Genomic DNA, 25,963 nt, shown 5'->3' with positions numbered 1-25,963 from the left:
ACTGTGACCTTTGCATGCACTGTGACCCAGCACTGCGACCTTTGCATGCATCGTGACCTCTGCGCTTTGACCTTTGCATGCTCTGTGACCCCATGCGCTGTGACCTTTGCATGTATTGTGACCATCAGCACTGTGACTTTTGCATGTACTGTGAACTTCGACACTGTAACCTTTGCCCCCCAAGGTCTGCAGCAGCGCCTCTGCAGCGAGGCAGGGGAGTGGGATGACGTTGACACCACCATGTGTGTCCGCTCTGATCTTCAGGACCTCCAGACTCTGGTGTGTATCTGTGGCTCTGTGTGTGGGGGAGTGGGGGTGGGGATGGGGGTGAGGGTTGGGAGGGGTGTGGGGGGTTAGGGGGGTGGATAGGTGTGTAGTGGTGAGGGTACATTATCATAAGAGGGTTAAAATAAAAGGTTGGGTGCACACTCAACAAAAATGTGTCGTTCTTTCCCGCATACCTGAGAAAACTCCCTTCGTAGTTCATGGTCCCATTGTTTCTGTCTGTTTATTCGTCTGTTTGAGTGTTTATTTATTGAATGATTTATTTATTTTGTTCTTTTTTTTTCCCTGGATTTATTTATTTGTTTATTCATTGATTCATTTATTTATATATCTGTTTGTTTGTATATTTGTTTATTATGATTATTGCATTTGATATCTATATTTATATATCCATATTTTCTCATTCTTATTATCTTATTTGCTTGTTCCTTTCTTTGCTAATTTATAGATAGTTTGTTCCTTTGTTCCTTTGATTAGATTGAGGAAGAGACGACGACCAACGCCACCTGGCGGGTGGTGGAGAGGGTGGCCAACATCACGAGTGGTCCCCTCCTGGGCGGTGACGTCAGCGCCGTGGCGGCCATCTTGGAGCAGGTGGTGAAGGTGACGGAGGACAGCGGTCACGTGGTGGAGACCTCCCAGCTGCAGGTGCCCCTTACTGTTTCACGTGCTGGTGACGTGCTCTCCTTGTCCATGCACGGTGTTGATTGATAGCATCGTTACTCAGTCATTTCTAGCGTGTGTTGCGTAAACAGTGCAAACTATTTTTATATGGGGCTCATGGCGTGGTATCCACTTGTTTAGGGAGGGTTGCAGCCCGCTTTTGTGGTGGAATTTTTGTCGCTCGCAGAGCGAGACGAAGGTCATATGACGACATAGGTAGCCCACTACCGTAACTGGTTTCTCTGAGTTTGAACCGCCTTAGTTCGGACAGCTTTTCGGCAGAGTTTACCCCCGAACACGGAGTGTGGCTGCCTACATGGCGGGGTAAAAACGGTCATACACGTAAAAGCCCACTCGTGTACATACGAGTGAACGTGGGAGTTGCAGCCCACGAACGCAGAAGAAGAAGAAGAAGAAGGATCAGTTCGAATACGTAATGGCATATACATGACAGATATATGACAAAAAACACGCTCAAAGTAAGCATAGAAGACTAGAGCAAATAATGGGCGTGATTATTAAACCAAATATATCTTGTAAACGTGCAAGAATAGTCACCGAAAATGTTCAAAATCATTTCGTCAGAACAGCGATTTCCACTACGAACATTTAGCCTTTCTGTGACCTGGAAAAAAAACGGAAGCGGAGACGCGTATGGTATTGATAGCTAGCATCATTACCCAGTCGTTTCAAGCGTGGTTTGTGTAAACAATACAGAATATTTTACATGAGGCTCACTGTATTGACGGCCGACACGTGGTGCCCACTTGTTGACGTCTTCTTCCTGTCCATACATAGTATTGACAGCCGTCACGTGGTGTCCACTTGTTGACAACGTCTTCTTCTTCCTGTCCATACAAGGTGTTGACAGCTGTCACGTGGTGTCCACTTGTTGACGTCTTCTTCCTGTCCATACATAGTGTTGACAGCCGTCACGTGGTGTCCACTTGTTGACAACGTCTTCTTCTTCCTGTCCATACAAGGTGTTGACAGCTGTCACGTGGTGTCCGTTTGTTGACAACGTCTTCTTCCTGTCCATACAAGGTGTTGACAGCTGTCACGTGGTGTCCGCTTGTTGACAACGTCTTCTTCCTGTCCATACAAGATGTTGACAGCTGTCACGTGGTGTCCACTTGTTGACAACGTCTTCTTCTTCCTGTCCATACATAGTGTTGACAGCTGTCGCGTGGTGTCCACTTGTTGACAACGTCATCTTCTTCCTGTCCATACATAGTGTTGACAGCTGTCACGTGGTGCCCGCTTGTTGACAACGTCTTCTTCTTCCTGTCCATACATAGTGTTGACAGCTGTCACGTGGTGTCCACTTGTTGACAACGTCTTCTTCCTGTCCATACATGGTGTTGACAGCTGTCACGTGGTGTCCACTTGTTGACAACGTCTTCTTCTTCCTGTCCATACATGGTGTTGACAGCTGTCACGTGGTGTCTGCTTGTTGACAACGTCATCTTCTTCCTGTCCATACATAGTGTTGACAGCTGTCACGTGGTGCCCGCTTGTTGACAACGTCTTCTTCTTCCTGTCCATACATAGTGTTGACAGCTGTCACGTGGTGTCCACTTGTTGACAACGTCTTCTTCTTCCTGTCCATACATAGTGTTGACAGCTGTCACGTGGTGTCCACTTGTTGACAACGTCTTCTTCTTCCTGTCCATACATAGTGTTGACAGCTGTCACGTGGTGTCAACTTGTTGACAACGTGTTCTTCTTTTCCATACATGGTAGTGACAGTTAGGATGAATACCCAGTCGCTTCCAGCATGTAAACTATGAACAATACAAATGTTTTATGTGTTGCCTATCAAACGCGAAGTTCCCCTTCAAATGAACCTGTCAACCGGCCCGTAGATATGGCCATTGTAGCTGGTTGTAAGCAGTTGTGGGAGGGAGAACATCGTGCCTTCTTTTTTTTTCTTTCATTTTCTTTACATCTGTTTTTTTTGTTTTTTGTCTAGCTTGCACGGCTGTAAGTAATGGGAAAGAAATGGATTGGGGTCACATGACAGGTGTTGGTCACATGGAATGGATTAGATTTACATGACAGGTGTTGGTCACATGGAATGGATTAGATTTACATAACAGGTGTTGGTCACATGGAATGGGTTGGAATTACATGACAGATGTTGGTTACATGGAGTGGATTGGAGTTATATGACATATGTTGGTCACATGAAATGGATTTGAGATACATGACAGGCAGTGGTCACATGGAAAGGATTATAATTACATGACAGGCAGTAGTCACGTGGAATGGATTGGAATTACATGACAGGTGTTGGTCACATGGAATGGATTGGAATTACATGACAGGCAGTGGTCACATTGAATGGATTGGAGTTATATGACGGACGTTGGCCTCATGGAATGAATTGGAATTACATGACAGGCAGTGGTCACATGGAAAGGATTAGAATTACATGACAGGCAGTGGTCACTCACATAGAATGGATTGGAATTACATGACAGGCAGTGGTCACATTGAATGGATTGGAGTTATATGACGGACGTTGGCCTCATGGAATGAATTGGAATTACATGACATATGTTGGTCACATTGAATGGATTGGAATTACATGACAGGCAGTGGTCACATGGAATGGATTGGAGTTACATGACAGATGTTGGTAACTTGGAATGGACTTGAGTTACATGACAGGCAGTGGTCACACATGGAATGGATTGGAATTACATGACATATGTTGGTCACATGGAATGCATTGGAGTTACATGACAGACGTTGGTCTCATAGAATGGATTGGAATTACATGACAGGCAGTGGCCACGTAGAATAGATTGGAATTACATGACAGGCAGTGGTCACATGGAATGGATTGGAGTCACATGACAGATGTTGGTCTCATGGAATAGATTGGAATTACATGACAGGCAGTGGTCACATTGAATGGATTGGAATTACATGACAGGCAGTGGTTACATGCAATGGATTGGAATTACATGACAGGCAGTGGTCACTCACATAGAATGGATTGGAATTACATGACAGGCAGTGGTCACTCACATAGAATGGATTGGAATTACATGACAGGCAGTGGTCACATTGAATGGATTGGAGTTACATGACAGGCAGTAGTCACGTGGAATGGATTGGAATTACATGACAGGTGTTGGTAACTTGGAATGGACTTGAGTTACATGACAGGCAGTGGTCACACATGGAATGGATTGGAATTACATGACAGGTGTTGGTCACATGGAATGGATTGGAATTACATGACAGGCAGTGGTCTCATGGAATGGATTGGAATTACATGACAGGCAGTGGTCACATTGAATGGATTGGAATTACATGACAGGCAGTGGTCTCATGGAATGGATTGGAATTACATGACAGGCAGTGGTCACATTGAATGGATTGGAGTTGTATGACAGGCAGTAGTCACGTGGAATGGATTGGAATTACATGACAGGCAGTGGTCACATTGAATGGATTGGAGTTATATGACGGACGTTGGCCTCATGGAATGGATTGGAATTACATGACAGGCAGTGGTCACATTGAATGGATTGGAATTACATGACAGGCAGTGGTCACATGGAATGGATTGGAATTACATGACAGGCAGTGGTCACATTGAATGGATTGGAATTACATGACAGGCAGTGGTCACATTGAATGGATTGGAATTACATGACAGGCAGTGGTCACATGGAATGGATTGGAGTTATATGACGGACGTTGGTCACATTGAATGGATTGGAATTACATGACAGGCAGTGGTCACATTGAATGGATTGGAGTTATATGACGGACGTTGGCCTCATGGAATGAATTGGAATTACATGACATATGTTGGTCACATTGAATGGATTGGAATTACATGACAGGCAGTGGTCACATTGAATGGATTGGAGTTATATGACGGACGTTGGCCTCATGGAATGAATTGAAATTACATGACAGGCAGTGGTCACATGGAAAGGATTATAATTACATGACAGGCAGTGGTCACTCACATAGAATGGATTGGAATTACATGACAGGCAGTGGTCACATTGAATGGATTGGAGTTATATGACGGACATTGGTCACATTGAATGGATTGGAATTACATGACAGGCAGTGGTCACATGGAATGGATTGGAGTTACATGACAGGCAGTAGTCACGTGGAATGGATTGGAATTACATGACAGGTGTTGGTAACTTGGAATGGACTTGAGTTACATGACAGGCAGTGGTCACACATGGAATGGATTGGAATTACATGACAGGTGTTGGTCACATGGAATGGATTGGAATTACATGACAGGCAGTGGTCACATTGAATGGATTGGAATTACATGACAGGCAGTGGTCTCATGGAATGGATTGGAATTACATGACAGGCAGTGGTCACATTGAATGGATTGGAGTTGTATGACAGGCAGTGGTCACATGGAATGGATTGGAATTACATGACAGGCAGTGGTCACATTGAATGGATTGGATTTACATGACAGGCAGTGGTCACATGGAATGGATTGGAATTACATGACAGGCAGTGGTCACATTGAATGGATTGGAGTTATATGACGGACGTTGGTCACAGGGAATGGATTGGAATTAAATGACAGATGTTGGTTACATGGAGTGGATTGGAATTACATGACAGCCAGTGGTCACATTGAATGGATTTGAGTTACATGACAGTCAGTGGTTACATGGAATGGATTGGATTTACATGACAGGCAATGGTCACATGGAATGGACATGAGTTACATAACAGGCAGTGTGTGTTATGTGGGGATGTGTCACGTTTCATGGTGTGTGTGTCTGTGTGGTGTGCTGTGTCATGTAACAATGTGTGATGTGACATGTAACATGGTGTTGTGATGTGTCAGGTAACATGGCGTGTATGGGATGTGTCATGTAACATGGTGTATGTGATGTGTCATGTAACAATGTGTGCTGTGTCATGTAACAATGTGTGCGATGTGTCATGTAACATGGTGTGTGGGATGTTTCATTTAACATGGTGTGCTTGCTATGTAACTTAACAGTGTGTGTGTGTGTGTGTGTGTGTGTGTGTGTGTGTGTGTGTGTGTGTTGTGTTCTGTTATATAACATGGTGTTTGTGGTGTGTCCTGTAGCATAGTGTGTCATGTAACTTGGTTTCATGTGTCATAATGAGTTGTGTCATGTGCCATGGCCCATGGTGTGTAAAGTGTCATAGTGTGTGCTGTGCGATGTAACATGTCATAGTGTGTGCTGTGCGATGTAACATGTGTCATGGTGTGTGCTGTGCGATGTAACATGTCATAGTGTGTGCTGTGCGATGTAACATGTCATAGTGTATGCTGTGCGATGTAACATGTGTCATGGTGTGTGCTGTGCGATGTAACATGTCATAGTGTGTGCTGTGCGATGTAACATGTGTCATGGTGTGTGCTGTGCGATGTAACATGTGTCATGGTGTGTACTGTGCGATGTAACATGTCATAGTGTGTGCTGTGCGATGTAACATGTGTCATGGTGTGTGCTGTGCGATGTAACATGTGTCATAGTGTGTGCTGTGCGATGTAACATGTCATGGTGTGTGCTGTGCGATGTAACATGTCATGGTGTGTGCTGTCATGGTGTGTGCTGTGCGATGTAACATGTGTCATGGTGTGTGCTGTGCGATGTAACATGTGTCATAGTGTGTGCTGTGCGATGTAACATGTCATGGTGTGTGCTGTGCGATGTAACATGTCATAGTGTGTGCTGTGCGATGTAACATGTGTCATGGTGTGTGCTGTGCGATGTAACATGTGTCATGGTGTGTGCCGTGCGATGTAACATGTGTCATGGTGTGTGTGCTGTGCAATGTAACATGGTGTGTCATGTGTCATTGTGTGTGTGCTGTGCAATGTAACATGGTGTGTTATGTGTCATTGTGTGTGCTGTGCAGTTTAACATGGTGTGTCATGTGTCATGGTGTGTGCTGTGCAATTTAACATGGTATTATATGTCATGGTGTGTTTTCTGGGATGTGTCATGGTATGCGATGTGTCATGTGTCATGGTGTGTGCTGTCAGGACTTTCTGAAGATAGCTGACAACGTGCTTCAAGCCCCCAGAGAAGCGTGGATCAATCAGACGGTAAGTGTGATACAGTTCGTTATTGAGCACACAATTAAAACCACCAGTAATGACAAGATTTCTATCACTATATTCACTAAGAGTTTTTATCTTGTTCTTGAAAAAAAATTTTTTTTTTGGAACTGTTTGGTGAATACACATTTACTACTGTTATTTGATTATCTCCCTTCGTTACAGACATAGTTTTCTTTCTTTCGATATGATTACCTCCGTTTCCCCCTTGAAATGTCTAGAAATCAAAATAACTTCTCCCCTGCTTCTGTTTGTGTTTAAATTAAACATAATTCTGCCTCCCCTCTCTTTTTTTCCCCCCATAATTCTATTTCTGCTTCTGTTACGTGGGTTTCTTGCAAACAAATAATATATTTTCTATTTCTTAACGTTCTAAATATTGTATTTCTTTTAATCTTATTATTTTAAATCCTCTTACATTTAAGGATACAATCTGAAGTCTCTTCCATGATAATAGCATATAAATATATACAGTTATGTCATGACCGTTCAGTCATAATCCATATACTCATCAGCCCGTTGCACAAGAGCCAGGTCAAATCCGAAGGAGAGTTGAGACATGTGGGCGTTACCCACACTGGTACATTGTCGCTTACTCGACGTCCAAGGTGTTGTCAGTCGTCGCGGGGCTGGCCGACCTCGAGCTGTCACGTCTAGGCTGCTTCCCTCTGCTCTCTCTCGGGTTTCGTCGTTCTCTGGACCTGCCACGCTTGGGAGTCTGGGACCTGCTACATGAGGCATGTTCCAGAGAAAAGAGTATAGCGGACTGAGGGTCTGCAGGACGCCTCCTGTCAACAGGTTCAACAGAGATGTCAGGAGTGGAACATTTTGCATCAACGGATTTTGAATTGCTGCACCGTCTTTTGTGTGTTTGAGGGAGGGATTGCTGGGGTGTAATGAGGGCGTTGGGTTGTTTGCCAGTCTGTCTTTAAACTGACAGGAGGGTTCACCCTTTTTGTGTCCTGTTTGTTTACATTCTCTGCAAACCACATCACTTGTGCACTCAGAAACGTGGTTGTTGGGTTGTAAACAGCGTGAGCAGGTTATTGGGTTATTTTTTTGTTGTTGTTTTTTTGTAGATTTTTTGTTTCTTGTGATAAATTTTAGCTGAGAATATGTTAACTTAAAGTGCAGTATTAAGAGGTTTAGTTGACACTGATGTACACAAATCTGCGTCCTGTCAAGAATCTGGTAAGTCTGTTGTCAACATCCCTAGCTCTTTCCATTTTTGACTCACTTGTGTAAACAAAGTGAGTCTATGTTTTAACTCGGTGTTCGGTTGTCTCTCTCTCTCTCTCTCTCTCTGTGTGTGTGTGTGTGTGTGTGTGTGTGTGTGTGTGTGTGTGTGTGTGTGGTAAACTTTAACATTGACATTTTCTCTGCAAATACTTTGTTAGTTGACACCAAATTTGGCATAAAAATAGGAAAAAATCAGTTCTTTCCAGTCATCTTGTTTAAAACAATATTGCACCTCTGGGATGGGCACAAAAAAAATAAAAAAGAAGCCTAATTATATGCAAACTGCATATACTGTTATATTTATATTTTTTGTATTATCAAAACTTGGCACTTTGACTTCTTATTCTGACAAAACAACAAGAGGAGTCATTATTATCATTTTTTGTTCAAACAGGAACTTCTTTTGCTAAGCATGGAATTTTTATTTATTTTGCAAACGTTTTGGTGCAGATAGTAAAAAAAAGGAAATTACTCTGTAATTAATGCTAGGGGACTTAATTTATCACAAGTGAGTCTTGAAGGCCTTGCCTCTCTTGTTATCTTTGATCTTAATTCACAGTCTACCTTCGCAAGGGAATGTTCAATTTCGGTGTCCGCTACTGAAATAGGGATATTGTCTATCCACACTTTTGTTGTCGGTTTCTCCTCACCTGTGTCCGACTGGAGGATAAAGGGGTTGGTTGGTATTGCATACCTGGATGATCGTCTCCCTGAGCCTTAGTCCTTTCACCAGTATCTCCGTCCGTGCCTCTCTGGTCGCTGGGTAAATTCTCCAAAGGCCTCTGATATGCTGAGCACCCAGAATGGATCCTTGACCTGCTGTTCTCTCCGCCGCGACAAATTTCTAAAACGTACAGTCAGTTATTTTCCAGATCGGGGTTGTCTCTCTGTTTTACGAAGATCGGATTGACTGTCGCGAATTTCGCCCCCATAGTTCAACCGATTGAAATCTCACAGTGCTCGAGTGCTGGTCCAAACGGAAAGGCAAATGCGAAGAAACAAAATAGGGCAGTGAAAAAGACCGCAGCAGTAAAACGCTATTCGCCAGTCTCACGACTTGGGTTATTGCAGAGCAATTCTTCGCACGTCCACACAGCGCGAGCATCGCTCACCAAGTCCATACGTGTGTGTTTCGTTGGGCCAGCAGCAAAGTGAGAGCTCCATTGCAATGGGACATCATTTACAGCTTTTGTGAAGGACTATGACTCTCAAACTGGGAGGCAAAATTTTCCTGGCTCTTTGTGCTGCAGCCTTGAGGGGCTAGTTGGTCTTTGGGAATCATCCCAACGCCGACTGTCCTAAAATCCTTTTGGCCGAGAGAGTGGGGATGAAACTTGGGCAAGACACTCTCCACAATAATCAAATTCTAGCCCAGATTGTCGGGACAGCAGTTATCTCATCTGCTGTTCTGATGGTCATCGTCGAACACGACTGAATGTATGTGTGTTTGTGCGTGCTGCAGGGCATAGCACAGAGCCTGGTGCACTCAGTGGATCAGATGGCAGAGGCTGCCTTCTCCCAGGGGGTCACCCTGCCGACACCTCTTGACACCGACAACATAGGTCTCACCTGCCGCTCTGTCTGTCTGTCTGTCTGTCTGCCTGCATGTATGTCTTTCTCGCGTGTCTGTCTGACTGTGTCTGTCTGTCTATCTTTGTTTTCTTCATTTGAATTAATGTCTTTTTAATCACTCTGAATGGTACTACAAGTGTAATGGGAGTGTGTGAGTTCGTTTGTTCTTTTATTTAACGTCTATCCACAATTGAAAATCAAAACCTACAGAGCTGTTGTGCTGACCACCTTGTTGTACTGCTGTGAAACATGGACGACGTATCGCCGTCACATTCAACAACTTGAGCAGTTTCACCAGAGATGTCTACGAAAGATCCTCGGCATAAAGTGGCAAGACAGGGTCTCCAACCTAGGTCCTTGATAGGAGCGGCCTGCCCAACATCGATAGCCTGTTGATCCAGTGCCAGCTACGCTGGACAGGACACGTTGTCCGCATTCAGACAGCAGGATCCCGAAGATGCTCTTTTATGGCCAGCTGAACGAAGGCCACCGCGAATTTGGAAGACCCTGCAAGCGCTTCAAGGACACCTTGAAGACAAACCTCAAAGCCTGTGACATAGACATCGCTTCCTGGGAAACTGATGCCCTTGACCGCTCTCGCTGGAGGATGTTGTGCTCTAGTGGCATAAAGACGTTTTAAAACAAGAGAACGCTGGCCATTAAGGAGAAGCGTGAGCGAAGGAAACAGGGCTCAACTTCTGGAAACATTTTCACTTGCAACATTCGTGGGAACTGCTGCGCATCCAGAATCGGCCTCTTCTCCCATATGAGGACACACACCGACAGTTAATCCTGCCTGCCTATTCATCCGTCGGTCCGACGGGAAGCTCCATCATCATCCACAGTTGTGATTTTACACGACAATCCATCCCCACCATTCCCCGCCCTGCCCATGCCTTGTGTCATCACTGCTTTCCCCTTTCCTCTCTCTCCTCAATTTGCATCACACAGAACAAATATGAATGAAATACAACAACAGACTAAATACACAAATGTGTGTGTGTGTGTGTGTGTGTGTGTGTGTGTGTGTGTGTGTGTGTGTGTGTGTGTGTGTTCATCACTGTAATAATAATAATAATAACAACAATACTGTACATTTATATAGCGCCCTTTCTCACTAAGAGCTCAGGGCGCTTTACATGAAAGAAAAATATTACAAGTAACATAAAACATTCATGGCCACTCTTTCTTTAAAAACAAAAAACAACAACAAAAAACAAAAACAAAACAAAACAAAAAAACTCCCTCCACTCACACTCTCCCTTTCCCACTCTACATACATCCAAAGTGAGCTGACATGGGGTGGTGTTGGAGAAAAGGAAGCTGAGAGTACTTATAGATAGGTTTTAAAAAGATGAGTCTTTAGTGATGAGCGAAAAGCAGAAATAGAATCAGATGCACGGATATGATGAGGAAGGTTGTTCCAGATGTGAGGAGCAGCAAAGAAGAAAGAACGTTCACCATAGGTTCTTGTATTGACGCGAGGAAGTTTAAAAAGGTAACCGTCAGAGGAAGAGCGGGGATTTCTTATGGGAGTGTCAACACTGATAAGGTCAGAAAGGTAAGTAGGTCCTGCTGAGTGGAAAGCAGAATAGCAGAGACATGCAACTTTGTACTTAATTCTCCCTTCAATGGGGAACCAATGTAGAGTGTGGAGGTGAGGAAAAATGTGATCAGTACGTTGGACCCTGAGAGTCAGACGGGCATCATTGTTTTGAAGTTTTTGAATTCGCTGAAGAATATTATGTGGACAGCCTATGAGAAGAGAATTACAGTAGTCAATTCGTGACAGCACAAAAGCAGAAATAATAATTTTAGTAGTTTCAGCAGAAAGGTACTGACGGATAGAGCTGATGCGACGAAGTTCACTATTGACTATGCGTATCAGATTTACTACCTGAGCATGCATGCTGAGGTTTGAGTCAAGAATGACTCCAAGGTTCCTTGCTGATTTAGAAAACTGAACTGTGGCATCACCAACCATAATAGAGGCAGGAAAAGAAGTAGACGTGGACATTCTTGCAGAGGAAATAATCATAGCTTCAGTTTTGTCATCATTCAACTTTAGTTTGTTGAATGTCGTCCAGGATTTAACATCTGTGTCCGAAATAATCTTTTTTTCTGTTCTCAAGAAATCTTTTTCTCAAATTATGTACATTCTTACTATTGTCGTGGTAGGGGTGTGGCGGGGGGTGGGGGTGGGGGAGAGGTCTGCCAATACCAAATTTGGATTAAACATAGTAGGAAAAATCTTCAGTCATACCAATAACAGTGTGTAGGTCTTCCGGACTAAACCGTATTTCCAGATCATTAACGGTTTATTTCGTTGAGGTTCCGGATACCCCAAACCATATATATATGGTTATATATATGCGTGTGTGTATACATGTATTAGCTCGAATACTGTAATTTATTCATTTCGCAAAAAAAAAAAAGTTTAAATATTACATTCAGACAGATGACGTCAGATGCGTTTTAGCGCTGAGTGCCCAATTGCTCGCGAACTGAATATGCACGGTTTGATCCCGCTGTATTGCGGATTTTTATTTTTTAATATTTTTTTTATCCCAAGCTGATTGATATTTGATAGAGAATATATTTATAACGATTTTTACATTTCTTTTCTTTCTTTCTTTTATATATATATTTTTTATATTATTATTCGTGATTCCTTTACCAGATAAAGTCCGTATCACAATTGCTTCTTCAAGGCTTTGCCTCTCTTGTTTTCTTTTTTTACATTGTTTTTGCAGATGTAGTGTAACTTACATGGACGAGTCCGCACGTTTTAACACCCCCTTAAAACTGATTCTGAGTCTGTTGACTGATCAGTTTCAGTATCAGTAGCTCAAGGAGGCGTCACTGCGTTCGGACAAACCCATATACGCTACACCACATCTGCTAAGCGGATGCCTGACCAGCAGCGTAACCCAACGCGCTTAGGCTTTGAGAAAAAATGAATTAAATAAATAAAAAAGAAGAAAAAGAGGAGTAAACGAATCTTTGAAAAAAAGGGAAAAAAAGAATGACTATAAAATAAAATGAAATAAAATAAAATAATAAAAGGATTATAATGATGATAATAATAATAATAATAATAATAATAGTAATGATATCAATAGTAATTTATTAAAATACAATAAAAAGACAAATACGATAGTAAATAAGCAAATAAATGTAAAACACACACACACACACACACACACACACACACACACAAGATATACAACAAACATGCAGTTTCACAGATACGAAAGCACAAGCAAAAGTGCACAGGCCCAAATACACATAAACGTACACGAGCCCCGACACACACACACACACACACACACAGACACACACACACACACCTTGCACCCCTCCCCCTTCTTCCCCATACACGCATTTCTAGGCTACGAATCGCAGCTTCCACGGCACATACACACACACACACACACATACGCCCCCCCCCCACACACACACACACGCATACACATAAAATTTAACACATATATGAACATAAATATTCCGTTGCCGTTGCTTCCACAATGCAGATATGCACACACACACACACACACACACACACACACACACACCTCATCCTCTACACACACACACACACGCACACACACACACACACACACACACACACACACACACACACACACACCTCATCCTCTACACACACTCACACACACATACACACACACACACGCGACACAAATCGTAGCCCCCACGACACACAACCCTCACACCCTCATCCACACCCACACACATAAGCAAACACACAAATATATGTGCTCGCACGTGCACAGAGCTCTCCTGACACATGTGTACACTTACACACACTCGCGCACGCGCGATCACACACACACACACACACACACACACAACACGCGCCCCCGCGCGCGCGTGCATACACACACACAGGCTGCCACTGATTGGCCGCAAGGAGGATGAGAAAAGATCTCTGATGTCTAGCGTGTTGCTCTGTCTGTTATATTTGGAAAAGCCCAGTGAGACTGTTCAGTTTTGAAGAAATTTGCGCAATGTTGGTTTGGAAATTACGCCAATATTCGTTTGATTTGCAAAGCATCGTGCTCTACCTTTCATGCTAGACTTACGGCCGCTCCCTCTCTCTACCTTTATTTCTTTGAGGCGATCGATGGTGTTCTGGCCTTGTACCTGTTCTTTCTGGTATTCTTTGACTTTTCTGAGGATCTCCGATTTTCCTGGATGTAGGCCGCTCGTTGTTGTTACGTCACCAGCAAGTCTGTCAAATTGCTCACTTCCCTTAACACCTGCATGTCCCGGGTAGTATGACCATATAAGTTTTTGAATCTGAAAGTTGCGCATTGCCTCTTGTCACTCTGGGCTTCCCATTCCAGTTTCAAATTTTTGTTGACTGACCCCTACACTGGTCACTCAATGTATCAATCTCTTACCTGAAAGATATCGAACTTAAAATGTTTACGATTGTGTGTGTGTGTGTGTGTGTGTGTGTGTGTGTGTGTGGAGTGATGGCCTAGAGGTAACGCGTCCGTCAAGGAAGCGAGAGAATCTGAGCACGCTGGTTCGAATCACGGTTCAGCCGCCGATATTTTCTCCCCCGCCACTAGACCTTGAGTGGTGTTCTGGACGCTAGTCATTCGGATGAGACGATAAACCGAGGTCCTGTGTGAAGCATGCACTTAGCGCACGTAAAAGAACCCACGGCAACAAAAGGGTTGTTCCTGGCAAAATTCTGTGGAAAAAATCCACTTGGATAGGAAAAACAAATAAAACTGCACGCAGGAAAAATACAAAAACAAACAAACACCCCCCCCCAAAAAAAACAACAACAACAACCAACAACAACAAACAAACCCAAAAAGGGTGGCGCTGTAGTGTAGCGACGCACTCTCCCTGGGCAGAGCAGCCCGAATTTCACACAGAGAAATCTGTTGTGATAAACAGAAATACAAATACAAATACAAAATGTGTGTGTGTGTGTGTGTGTGTGTGTGTGTGTGTGTGTGTGTGTGTGTGTGTGTGAGCAGTGCTGGAGCTGAGGAGGGTGGAGGTGGAAGTGGAAGACGTAGAGTTCCCGGACAAACGGAGGCTGGGGCAGTATCCGCCGTGGGTAAGGGAGGGAGGTAGCTCTGTGTTCCTCTCCAGAGACGCCTTTCCCGACACAGGTCAGTGCTGACCGACCACAGTTCGTGTGGTGGCTGACTGCCGCTGGGTGGGTAGGTGGGTGTGTTGGTGGGCTTGATGACTGGGTAGGTGGGTGTGTTGGTGGGCTTGATGACTGGGTAGGTGGGTGTGTTGGTGGGCTTGATGACTGGGTAGGTGGGTGTGTTGGTGGGCTTGATGACTGGGTAGGTGGGTGTGTTGGTGGGCTTGATGACTGGGTAGGTGGGTGTGTTGGTGGGCTTGATGACTGGGTAGGTGGGTGAGTTGCTGGGCTTGATGACTGGGTAGGTGGGTGAGTTGCTGGGCTTGATGACTGGGTAGGTGGGTGTGTTGGTGGGCTTGATGACTGGGTAGGTGGGTGTGTTGGTGGGCTTGATGACTGGGTAGGTGGGTGTGTTGGTGGGCTTGATGACTGGGTAGGTGGGTGTGTTGGTGGGCTTGATGACTGGGTAGGTGGGTGTGTTGGTGGGCTTGATGACTGGGTAGGTGGGTGTGTTGGTGGGCTTGATGACTGGGTAGGTGGGTGAGTTGGTGGGCTTGATTACTGGGTAGGTGGGCGAGTTGGTGGGCTTGATTACTGGGTAGGTGGGTGTTGTTGGTGGGTTTGATGACTGGGAAGGTGGGTGAGTTGGTGGGCTTGATTACTGGGTAGGTGGGTGTGTTGGTGGGCTTGATGACTGGGTAGGTGGGTGTGTTGGTGGGCTTGATGACTGGGTAGGTGGGTGAGTTGGTAGCTTGATGACTGGGTAGGTGGGTGAGTTGGTGGGCTTGATGACTGGGTAGGTGGGTGGGCGGTTGGTTGGGTAGGTGGGTGAGTTGGTGGCTGGTTAGGTGGGTGGCTTGATGACTGGGTAGGTGGGTGGGCTGTTGGCTGGGTAGGTGGTTGGGTTGGTGGTTGGGTAGGTGGGTGGCTTGGTGGCTTGATGACTGGGTAGGTGGGTGGGCTGTTGGCTGGGTAGGTGGTTGGGTTGGTGGTTGGGTAGGTGGGTGGCTTGGTGGCTTGATGACTGGGTAGGTGGGTGAATTGGTGGTTGCGTAGGTGGGTGAATTGGTGGCTTGATGACTGGGTTGGTGGGTGAATTGCTGGTTGCGTAGGTGGGTGAATTGGTGGCTTGATGACTGGGTTGGTGGGTGAATTGCTGGTTGCGTAGGTGGGTGAATTGGTGGCTTGATGACTGGGTAGGTGGGTGTATTGGTGGTTGGGTAGGTGGTTGAGTTGGTGGTTGGGAGGGTTGGTGGGTTGGTGGTAGGGTAGGTGGGTGGGTTTATGGTTGGCTTGGTGGGTGAGTTGGTGGCCTGATGACTTGGTAGTTGGATGGGTTGGTGTTTTGGTACGTGGGCTGGTGGTTGGATTGGTTGGTTGGTGGCTGACTATTGCCAGGTGGTTGGTTGGTTGTCTCTTCCTCCTCCTCCTCTTCCTCCTCTTCCTCCCCCCCCCTCTTCTTCATCCTCAACTTGTCTCTTCCTCCTCCTCCACTTGTCTCTTCCTCCTCCTCCTCTTCCTCCCCCCTCTTCCTCCTCCTCCACTTGTCTCTTCCTCCTCCTCCTCTTCCTGCTCCTCCACTTGTCTCTTCCTCCTCCTCCTCTTCCTGCTCCTCCACTTGTCTCTTCCTCCTCCTCCACTTGTCTCTTCCTCCTCCTCCTCTTCCTCCTCCTCCACTTGTCTCTTCCTCCTCCTCCTCTTCCTGCTCCTCCACTTGTCTCTTCCTCCTCCTCCACTTGTCTCTTCCTCCTCCTCCACTTGTCTCTTCCTGCTCCTCCACTTGCCTCTTCCTCCTCCTCCTCTTCCTGCTCCTCCACTTGCCTCTTCCTCCTCCTCTTCTTCCTGCTCCTCCACTTGCCTCTTCCTCCTCCTCTTCCTGCTCCTCCACTTGCCTCTTCCTCCTCCTCTTCCTGCTCCTCCACTTGTCTCTTCCTCCTCCTCCTCTTCCTGCTCCTCCACTTGCCTCTTCCTCCTGCCCCTCTTCCTGCTCCTCCTCTTACTCCTCCCCTCTTCTTTCCCCTCTTTCTACTCTTCCTACTTTCCTTCTTTCTCCTCCTCCTCCTCTTCCTCACCCTGTTCCTCCTCCTCCACCTCTTTATCTTCCTCCACCTGTCTCTTCCTCCTCCTCCTCCTCCCCACTCCTCCCCTCCACCTCTACCTCTCAATGGATCCAGATGGCGGTGTGCTGGACCTAGTGGTGTGTGTTTCAGTGAGGGAAGTGGGCTACAGTGTCGTCATGTACAGGAACCTGACCAACGTCTTCTCCACACAGCTGGACCCGTCCCTGTGAGTCTCTCATCCTCTGTCTCTTTGCCTTGTCTTGTCTTGTCTTGCCTTGTCTTCAAATGCCAGCGTTGGTGTCCTGTCTATGTCTTGTCTTGTCTATTGTTCAAATGCCAGCGTTGGTTTCCTGTCTCTGTCTTGTCTTGTCTTGTCTTCAAATGCCAGCGTTGCTGTCCTGGCTGTCTATGTCTTGTCTTGTCTCGTCATCAAATGCCGGTGCTGCTGTCCGGGCTGTCTCTGTCTTGTCTTGTTTTGTTTTGTCATCAAATGCCAGCTTTGGTGTCCTTTCTCTGTCTTGTCTTGTTATCAAATGCCAGCGTTGCTGTCCTGATTGTCTTTGTCTTGTCTTGTCTTCAAATGGCTGTATATGTCTTGTCTTGTTATCAAATGCCAGTGTTGATGTCCTGATTGTCTTTGCCTTGTCTTCAAATGCCAGCGTTGCTGTCCTGGCTGTCTCTGTCTTGTCTTGTCATCAAATGCCAGTGCCGCTGTCCGGGCTATCTCTGTTTTGTCTTGTCTTGTCTTGTCTTGCCTTGCCTTGTCATCAAATGCCAGCTGTCGTTGTCCTGGCTGTCTCTGTCTTGCCTTGTCTTGTATTGTCTTGTCTTCAAATGTCTACATGACTGCTCTGTGTGTCTCTCTCTGTCGCCCGCCCCTCTCGCAGATTCCTTGCATGAACAGTAATAGCTGATGTAGTCATCTGGCGCTCAGTCTTGTGCGGAGGTAAGTCACAGCGCTGTCACTCACGCCACGCACAGGCATACAGAACAGAAACAAAGGGATAAAACGTTTCTCAGCTGTATGCTGCGGATTTTCCGTCGTCCATCCATCGTTTCCGGAGATTCGGGCCATTGGCCCACACGTTTCGGGAAAGTCTCCAGTTGCAAGTGGTGGTGTGTTTGCTGGAATGTTGCACTGTGATAACTGATGGTAAACGCCGGGAAGACTGCCCGAGGCTTACTATTCATTTTTGACTCACTTGTGTAAACAAAGTGAGTCTGTGTTTTAACCCGGTGTTCGGTTGTCTGTGTGTGTGTGTGTGTGTCCGTGGTAACCTTTAACATTGACATTTTCTCTGCAAATACTTTGTCAGTTGACACCAAATTAGGCATAAAAATAGGAAAAGTTCAGTTCTTTCCAGTCATCTTGTTTAAAACAATATTGCACCTCTGGGATGGGCACAAAAAATAAAGAATGAAGCCTAATTATATGCAAACTGCATTTACTGTTATATTTATATTTTTTTTGTATTCTCTAAACTTGGCACTTTGATCTGACATTCTGACCCAACAACAAGAGCAGTCATTATTATCATTTTTTGTTCAAACAGGAACTTCTTTTGCTAAACATGGAAGTTTTATTTATTTTGCGAACGTTTTGGTGCAGATAGTAAAAAAAGGGAAATTACTCTGTAATTAATGCTAGGGGACTTAATTCGCTTTAAACTGATCTTTCTCATCTTAAACATTACATTTTGAAATTATACTCAGTACATAAAAAGCTTGATTTTTTTTTTCCAGTGTATCACAAGTGAGTCTTGAAGGCCTTGCCTCTCTTGTTCTGTTCGGAGTATGGTGGCCTCAGTAACGGGAGTTTGTCAGGGGTAAACAAACACGGACATAATGATAAGAAGGAGGATGACGACGATCACAAAGATGATGATGACGACGACGACGATGATAATGGTAATGATGGCGACGACGACGATGTGTGACGGAACAGGACAGGGCGGAAGAAGGATGATGATGCTGATGCTGATGATGATGATGACGACGACTTCTACAGTGACGACGACGATGATGATGATGATGATGATGACGATGATGACAATGACGACATGGATGATGTGTGACGCAACAGGGCAGGGCAGGAAGGTCTGTCCATCAACTCCCCCATCTTGGCCATGAGTGTCCAGCAGCCGGCAGGCGCCATACGGCAGCCTGTGACCCTTACCTTTGATCTTCTCACTGTCAGTAAACACTGTCTTCATATTATCTCTTCTTTTGTCTCTTTCGTCTGTCTCCACGTCTGCCTGTCTTCTTTTGTCTTCTTCGTTCTGTCTGTCTTCTTTTGTCTTCTTCGCCTGTCTTTTTTTGTCTTCTTCGTTTGTCTGTCTTCTGTTGTCTTCTTCGTCTGTCTGTCTTCTGTTGTCTTCTTCGTCTGTCTTCTGTTGTCTTCTTCGTCTGTCTTTTTTTGTCTTCTTCGTCTGTCTGTCTTCTTTTGTCTTCTTCGTCTGTCTTCTTCGTCTGTCTGTCTTCTTTTGTCTTCTTCTTTTGTCTTCTTCGTCTGTCTTCTTCGTTCTGTCTGTCTTCTTTTGTCTTCTTCGTCTGTCTGTCTTCTTTTGTCTTCTTCTTTTGTCTTCTTCGTCTGTCTTCTTCGTTCTGTCTGTCTTCTTTTGTCTTCTTCGTCTGTCTGTCTTCTTTTGTCTTCTTCGTCTGTCTGTCTTCTATTGTCTTCTTCGTCTGTCTGTCTTCTTTTGTCTTCTTCGTCTGTCTGTCTTCTTTTGTCTTCTTCGTCTGTCTGTCTTCTATTGTCTTCTTCGTCTGTCTGTCTTCTTTTGTCTTCTGTCTGTCTTCATTTGTCTTCTTCGCCTGTCTTCTTTTGTCTTCTTCGTCTGTCTGTCTTCTTTTGTCTTCTTCGTCTGTCTCCGCGTCTGTCTGTCTTCTTCGTCTGTTTCCATGTTTGTCCGTATTATTCTTCTGTCTTCGTCTATTTCCACGTCTGTCTGTGTGTCTCTGTTCCCTCCACATTGGTTCCTTGTTCGTTGCCTAAAGCTTGACAAAAAGCGCCATTTTTGCTACACGGATGCCCGGGTGTTTCAAAGGCAAGTCAGCAATATCGGAGCCAGCAGCATTGGACACAGCCATCCAGAGTGGAAACCGTAATCCATCGTCTTTCCCACATCACCAGGGAGACCGTTGGCCCAGTCTTTGAATTTGAACTTTTCCGCTGTGGCTCAGTACCTAAAAATAAATCGTTTAACTCACTCAGTACGGCCAGTCCTCTCTTCTCCTCTACACAGACCCCTCGGATGTCCAGTGGGTGTCTGAATGACCCAACCTTTAGCTTCCGTCGTCAGAATTGTGGTATTCTTTGTCAACATTCACGTCTTCAGTATAAGAGCCTTCCGCTTGCAATATTTTGATGATGGTAATTGGGGTGAAACGCTGTTAACGTCGTCTCTTTCGCCGTTCGTATGGAGAGAGTTAAAAACCGAGCCAGAAAGAACAAAAGTGCGCAGAGACACAAACACGCAAAGAACAGGAGACCGGTTGCGGGCTGAACCCGCGATCACACAAGCACGATCTTGCCAGCGGATTCACGTGTGATCAAAAGCGAACATGGGGCAGTCAAACTCAGGTTTTAACTGTTTGAAGCTGTCGAAATATTTCACTAAAAAAACCCAACTAAATACCACTTGAAGGCTTTCGGATTAAACCGTATTTCCGGATCGTGAACGATTTACTTTGTTTAACCTCCAGATCCACAATATCCCACTGGGTCATTCCCGGAACGTTCGTTTTGGGTTGAAAGATGCATGACATTTTATTTCTTGTGCACAGTTAAAAGAAAATAAATACAAACTCTGGATAGCACACACAGAATGACACTGACAGCAACATCGACGCGTTTCTTGCATATGAATATATTAAAAAACAAACAAATACCCCCCCCCAAAAAAAAACAAAAAAACAACAACAACAAAAAAACAAAACAAAAACAAACAAACAACAACAACAACAACAACAACAAAACAAAAACAACAACAAACAAACAAAAAAACAACAACAAACAAACAAACAAAAAACAAAAAAACCCAACGTTACTCAGTTAACTAGAACAGACATACTCACGGAGGAATTCAAAGGCAGATATCTTTCCAGAAAATAATGGTGGCTGTCAGAATCGTGCCTTCCATTCGAGTTCATTATCAAAAGGAGGCCACTATTTTTTTTTTTTTTTTTTTTAATCGGAGAAAGGTTTATGATTAGGCCTCATCACTTACTGCACAATGTCCCTGAACGACCATCAAAAATCAAGTAAGATTTGTAGGCCAGTTCTAAAGTCGCACTACGCATGCGCGAATTAAGTTGTTTGGTTGTTTGGTTGTTTTTTTGTTTTTTGTTTGTTGTTGTTTTTCCAGGTCAACCGCTGCCATAATTTGGAGAGAAACAGTTCGGATCTTTAGGCCCGAAAATGTGTTTGGCGATAGGCTTTTGTTATGATTTATTGATGCGGTAAAGTCGTGATGGAGACCGCGAAGGTTTCAAATCTATTTTATGATCGTAAAACATTGAAATACTGATAGATGTGGGCTGCATCGCTCTGTTTCCACCAGTACACAATGTTTGGTTCGACAAAGTCTTATTTCTTATGATGAGCAAGAATATGATTGGGATCGTTGTGTACTGATAACCTCCCATCCCAGGAACAGGAACAACAGGAAAAACAAATAAAACTGCACGCGGGAAAAAATACAAAAAAAATGGGTGGCGCTGTAGTGTAGCGACGCGCTCTCCCTGGGGAGAGCAGCCCGAATTTCACACAGAGAAATCTGTTGTGATAAAAAGGAATACAAATACAAATACAAATCCCCATCCCACTCTGGCCCTCCTCCGTCATCGATGCTTTCGGTTGTTGTTCAGCAGGAAATAATACATGGACCTTGAAAGCATTACCCCCCTGTTTGAATTTCAAGGCAGTTGTGATGTAACATGTATGGATGAGTCCGCAGGCTTTTGACACCTCATTGAAACTGAAAATTGAAACTGCACCTGTCAGTTTTGCTGTGTAGCACAATATCGATTGAATGATTATCGATTTTGGCGATTGTGTGCCCCATAATATCAGTTGATTGATTAGTGATTTGGGTTATTGTTTTGTATGTTCCACAGTACCGATTGATTGATTGTCGAATGGGGTGACAGTTTTTTGTTTTTTTTTATGTCTCACAAGATCGATCGGTTGATTATTTGTTTGGGTGATGATTGAGTGATTAATGATTTTGGTGATGATTGATTAATTATTGATTTTGGTGATGATTGATTAATTATTGATTTTGGTGATTGTTGTGCAGAGCAACGTCAGCAATCCGTCGTGCCAGTTTTTAGATTTTTCAACAAGGTGAGAGGTTTGTGCATTTATGTATGTGAGTGTGTGTGTGTGCGTGTATGATTCTGTGTGTGCGTGCGTGCGTGCGTGTGTGTGTGTGTGTGTGTGTGTGTGTGTGTGTGTGTGAAAGAGAGTGTTCCTGCATGTCTGCGTGTGAGTGTGTGTGTGTGTGTGTGTGTGTGTGCACGCGCGCGTGTGCGCGCGCGCGCGCGTGTGTGTGTATCTGCGCGGTGCTTTTATACGTGTGTGTGGCATGTGCATGCGTACGTTTGTGTGTGTGTGTGTGTGTGTGTGTGTGTGTGTGTCGTGGTGCACGTGCAGCACGGTCGGGGAGTGGTCAGGCAGTGGATGCAGGGTGACCTCGGTCAATGCCACAGTGGCCACCTGTCAGTGTGACCACCTCACCAACTTCGCCGTCCTCGTCAGCCCCTACAGACATGTGGGTACACACCCCTCCCCTGTCTGTCTGTCTGTCTGTCTGTCAGTCTGTATATCAGCACTACCGTCATGTTATTCTGTCTGTCTGTCAGTCCGTATGTCAGAACTACCGTAATGTTATTCTGTCTGTCTGTCTGTCTGTATGTCAGCACTACCGTCATGTTATTCTGTCTATCCGTCAGTCTGTATGTCAGCACTACCGTCATGTTATTCTGTCTGTCCGTCAGTCTGTATGTCAGCACTGCCGTCATGTTATTCTGTCTGTCAGTCTGTCAGCACTACCGTCATGTTATTCTGTCTATCCGTCAGTCTGTATGTCAGCACTACCGTCATGTTATTCTGTCTGTATGTCAGCACTACCGTCATGTTATTCTGTCTGTCTGTCTGTCTATCTGTATGTATGTCAGCACTACCGTCATGTTATTCTGTCTGTCAGTCTGTTAGCACTACCATCATGTTATTCTGTCTGTATGTATGTCAGCACTACCGTCATTTTATCTGTCTGTCTGTCTGTGTGCCTGTCTGTCAGCAGTACCGTCATGTTATTCTGTCTGTCTGTCTGTCAGCACTACCATCATGTTATTCTGTCTGTATGTATGTCAGCACTACCGTCATGTTATTCTGTCTGTCTGTCTGTCTGTCTGTCTGTCTGTCAGCACTACCGTCATGTTATTCTGTCTGTCTGTCAGCACTACCGTCATGTTATTCTGTCTGTCTGTCTGTCTGTCTGTCAGCACTACCGTCATGTTATTCTGTCTGTGTCTCTGCCTGTCTGTCAGCAGTACCGTCATGTTATTCTGTTTGTCAGTCTGTCAGCACTACCGTTATGTTATTCTGTCTGTTTATCTGTCAGCACTCCCGTCATGTTATTCTGTCCGTCTGTCAGCACTACCGTCATGTTATTCTGTCTGTCTGTCAGTCCGTATGTCAGCACTACCGTCATGTTATTGTCTGTCTGTCAGTCTGTGTGTCAGCATTACCGTCATATTATTCTGTCTGTCTGTCTGTGTGTCAGCATTACCGTCATGTTATTCTGTCTGTCAGTCTGTCAGCACTACCGTCATGTTATTCTGTCTGTCAGTCTGTCAGCACTACCGTCATGTTATTCTGTCTGTCTGTCTGTCTGTCTGTCTGTCTGAATGTCAGCACTAACGTCATGTTATTCTGTCTGTTTGTCTGTATGTCAGCCCTATCGTCATGTTATTCTGTCTGTCTGTCTGTCTGTCTGAATGTCAGCACTAACGTCATGTTATTCTGTCTGTCTGTATGTCAGCCCTATCGTCATGTTATTCTGTCTGTCTGTCTGTCTGTCTGTATGTCAGCACTACCGTCATGTTATTCTGTCTGTCTGTCAGTCTGTATGTCAGCACTACCGTCATGTTATTCTGTCTGTCAGTCTGTCTGTCAGCACTACCGTCATGTTATTCTGTCTGTCTGTCTGTCTGTCTGAATGTCAGCACTAACGTCATGTTATTCTGTCTGTCTGTATGTCAGCCCTATCGTCATGTTATTCTGTCTGTCTGTCTGTCTGTCTGTATGTCAGCACTGCCGTCATGTTATTCTGTCTGTCAGTCTGTCAGCACTACCGTCATGTTATTCTGTCTGTATGTCAGCACTACCGTCATGTTATTCTGTCTGTCTGTCTGTCAGCCCTACCGTCATGTTATTCTGTCTGTCTGTCTGTCTGTCAGCACTACCGTCATGTTATTCTGTCTGTCTGTCTGTCTGTCAGCACTACCGTCATGTTATTCTGTCTGTCTGTCAGCCTCTAGGGTCACATGAAGCCATACCCCCCTCACCCCACCCCTCTCTGTCTCTCTCTCTGTGTCTCTCTGTCTGTCAGACAACGATAAGATCTGCTTCTCGCTAAAGTCAGTGAACAAACACTGGGGCGTTGCACAGAACAGCGTATTGTGTTGAACGGTCTTGTATCGTATTACGTTTTTGTTATTGCTTTTTTGTTAGTGGTTTTTTTCCCGTTGTTGTTGTTGTTGTTATTGTTTTGGGCTTTTTTTGTTTTTTGGTGTGTTTTTTTTTTTTTGGCACAACATAATTATTTCTCTGTGTGAAATCCAGGCTGCTCTTCCCGGTGGAAAGTACATCACCACAGTGCACGGTCACACTTTTTTGTTTGTTTTTTTTCTTTCTGGCTTCAAGTGTACTTGTTTTGTTATTCGTGTGGATGTTTTATGTGTGTGTGTTTTTTTTTTTTGTTTTTGTTTGTTGGTTGTTGTTTTTTTTTGTTTTTTTTTACATGATCAATGGATTTTACTACAGAATTTTGCCAGAGACAGTCCTCTTGTTGCCATGGGTTCTTCCGCATGCGCAAAATGCATGCTGCAAATGGGGCCTCGGTTTATCATCTCATCCATTAGACTAACATCCAAGACCTGCACTCAAGGTCTAGTAAAGGGGAAGTAAAAATTCAGGTCCGTATAGCGGACTCGAACCCAAGGACACTGGGTTCCTGGCTGGGTGCATTACCACTGTACCACCGCTCCAAACGTAGCCCTTAACCACATGTTTACAGAATTCTCTTCTGTTTTCAGTTTCAGTTTCAGACTATTACCAAATTCATTGTGGACATGTGCACTTATGTCAAGCGTGTTCGTTTTAGTGATGTTGCAAGTAAACCAATCATTGACTTTGAATTCATGAAGTTTACTTACATGGCAATGTTCCGTCTCCAATTACTGTTGATTTATATACTTTTTAATATTCATTATCAGTTGATTTTCTTGTTAAATTAACGACTTCTCTTTTAAGAAGGCCACTCAGTAAATTTTGACTCACAAAAACAAAGTGTGGTTATGTTATAATCCGGTGTTCTGTTGTGTGTGTGTGTTGGGGGGGGGGGGGGGGGACGGCACGGTGAGTGTATGTTGGTGTGTCTGTGGTAAACGTTAACATTGCCACTTTCTCTGGAAATAACTTTTCTGCCAATACCAAATTTGGATTAAACATAGCAGGAAAAAATCTTCACAGTCATGCCAATAGTAGGTTGCATGTCTTCCGATTTAAGCCGTATTTCCGGATCATTAACGGTTAATTTCGTTGAAGCTCGATCCGGATCCAAAAACACCATAATACCGCTTCCAAGTTGCCGGAATATAGGCAGTTTTTGG

At 44.6% G+C, this 25,963-nt stretch overlaps 1 protein-coding gene across 10 annotated transcripts in view; it reads left to right on the top strand.

Annotated features, from left to right (window-relative positions):
* The window catches only part of LOC143283056 (uncharacterized), a 132,059-nt gene that overhangs the window by 81,745 nt on the left and 24,351 nt on the right, over positions 1-25,963 (top strand). For all 10 annotated transcript variants that reach the window (XM_076589076.1, XM_076589071.1, XM_076589077.1 and 7 more), the window contains 9 exons: positions 185-279; positions 763-933; positions 6,983-7,045; positions 9,759-9,858; positions 14,887-15,024; positions 17,216-17,291; positions 19,149-19,257; positions 22,366-22,412; positions 22,722-22,839. In XM_076589076.1, the coding sequence (XP_076445191.1) occupies positions 185-279; positions 763-933; positions 6,983-7,045; positions 9,759-9,858; positions 14,887-15,024; positions 17,216-17,291; positions 19,149-19,257; positions 22,366-22,412; positions 22,722-22,839 (917 nt within the window). The remainder of the gene's footprint in view (positions 1-184; positions 280-762; positions 934-6,982; positions 7,046-9,758; positions 9,859-14,886; positions 15,025-17,215; positions 17,292-19,148; positions 19,258-22,365; positions 22,413-22,721; positions 22,840-25,963) is intronic.

This window comes from Babylonia areolata, chromosome 6, assembly GCF_041734735.1.
Source record: "Babylonia areolata isolate BAREFJ2019XMU chromosome 6, ASM4173473v1, whole genome shotgun sequence".
Classification (NCBI taxonomy): domain Eukaryota; kingdom Metazoa; phylum Mollusca; class Gastropoda; order Neogastropoda; family Buccinidae; genus Babylonia; species Babylonia areolata.
The sequence above is the reverse complement of the archived record's forward strand: the minus strand, read 5'-3'. Positions and strand labels throughout refer to the sequence as shown.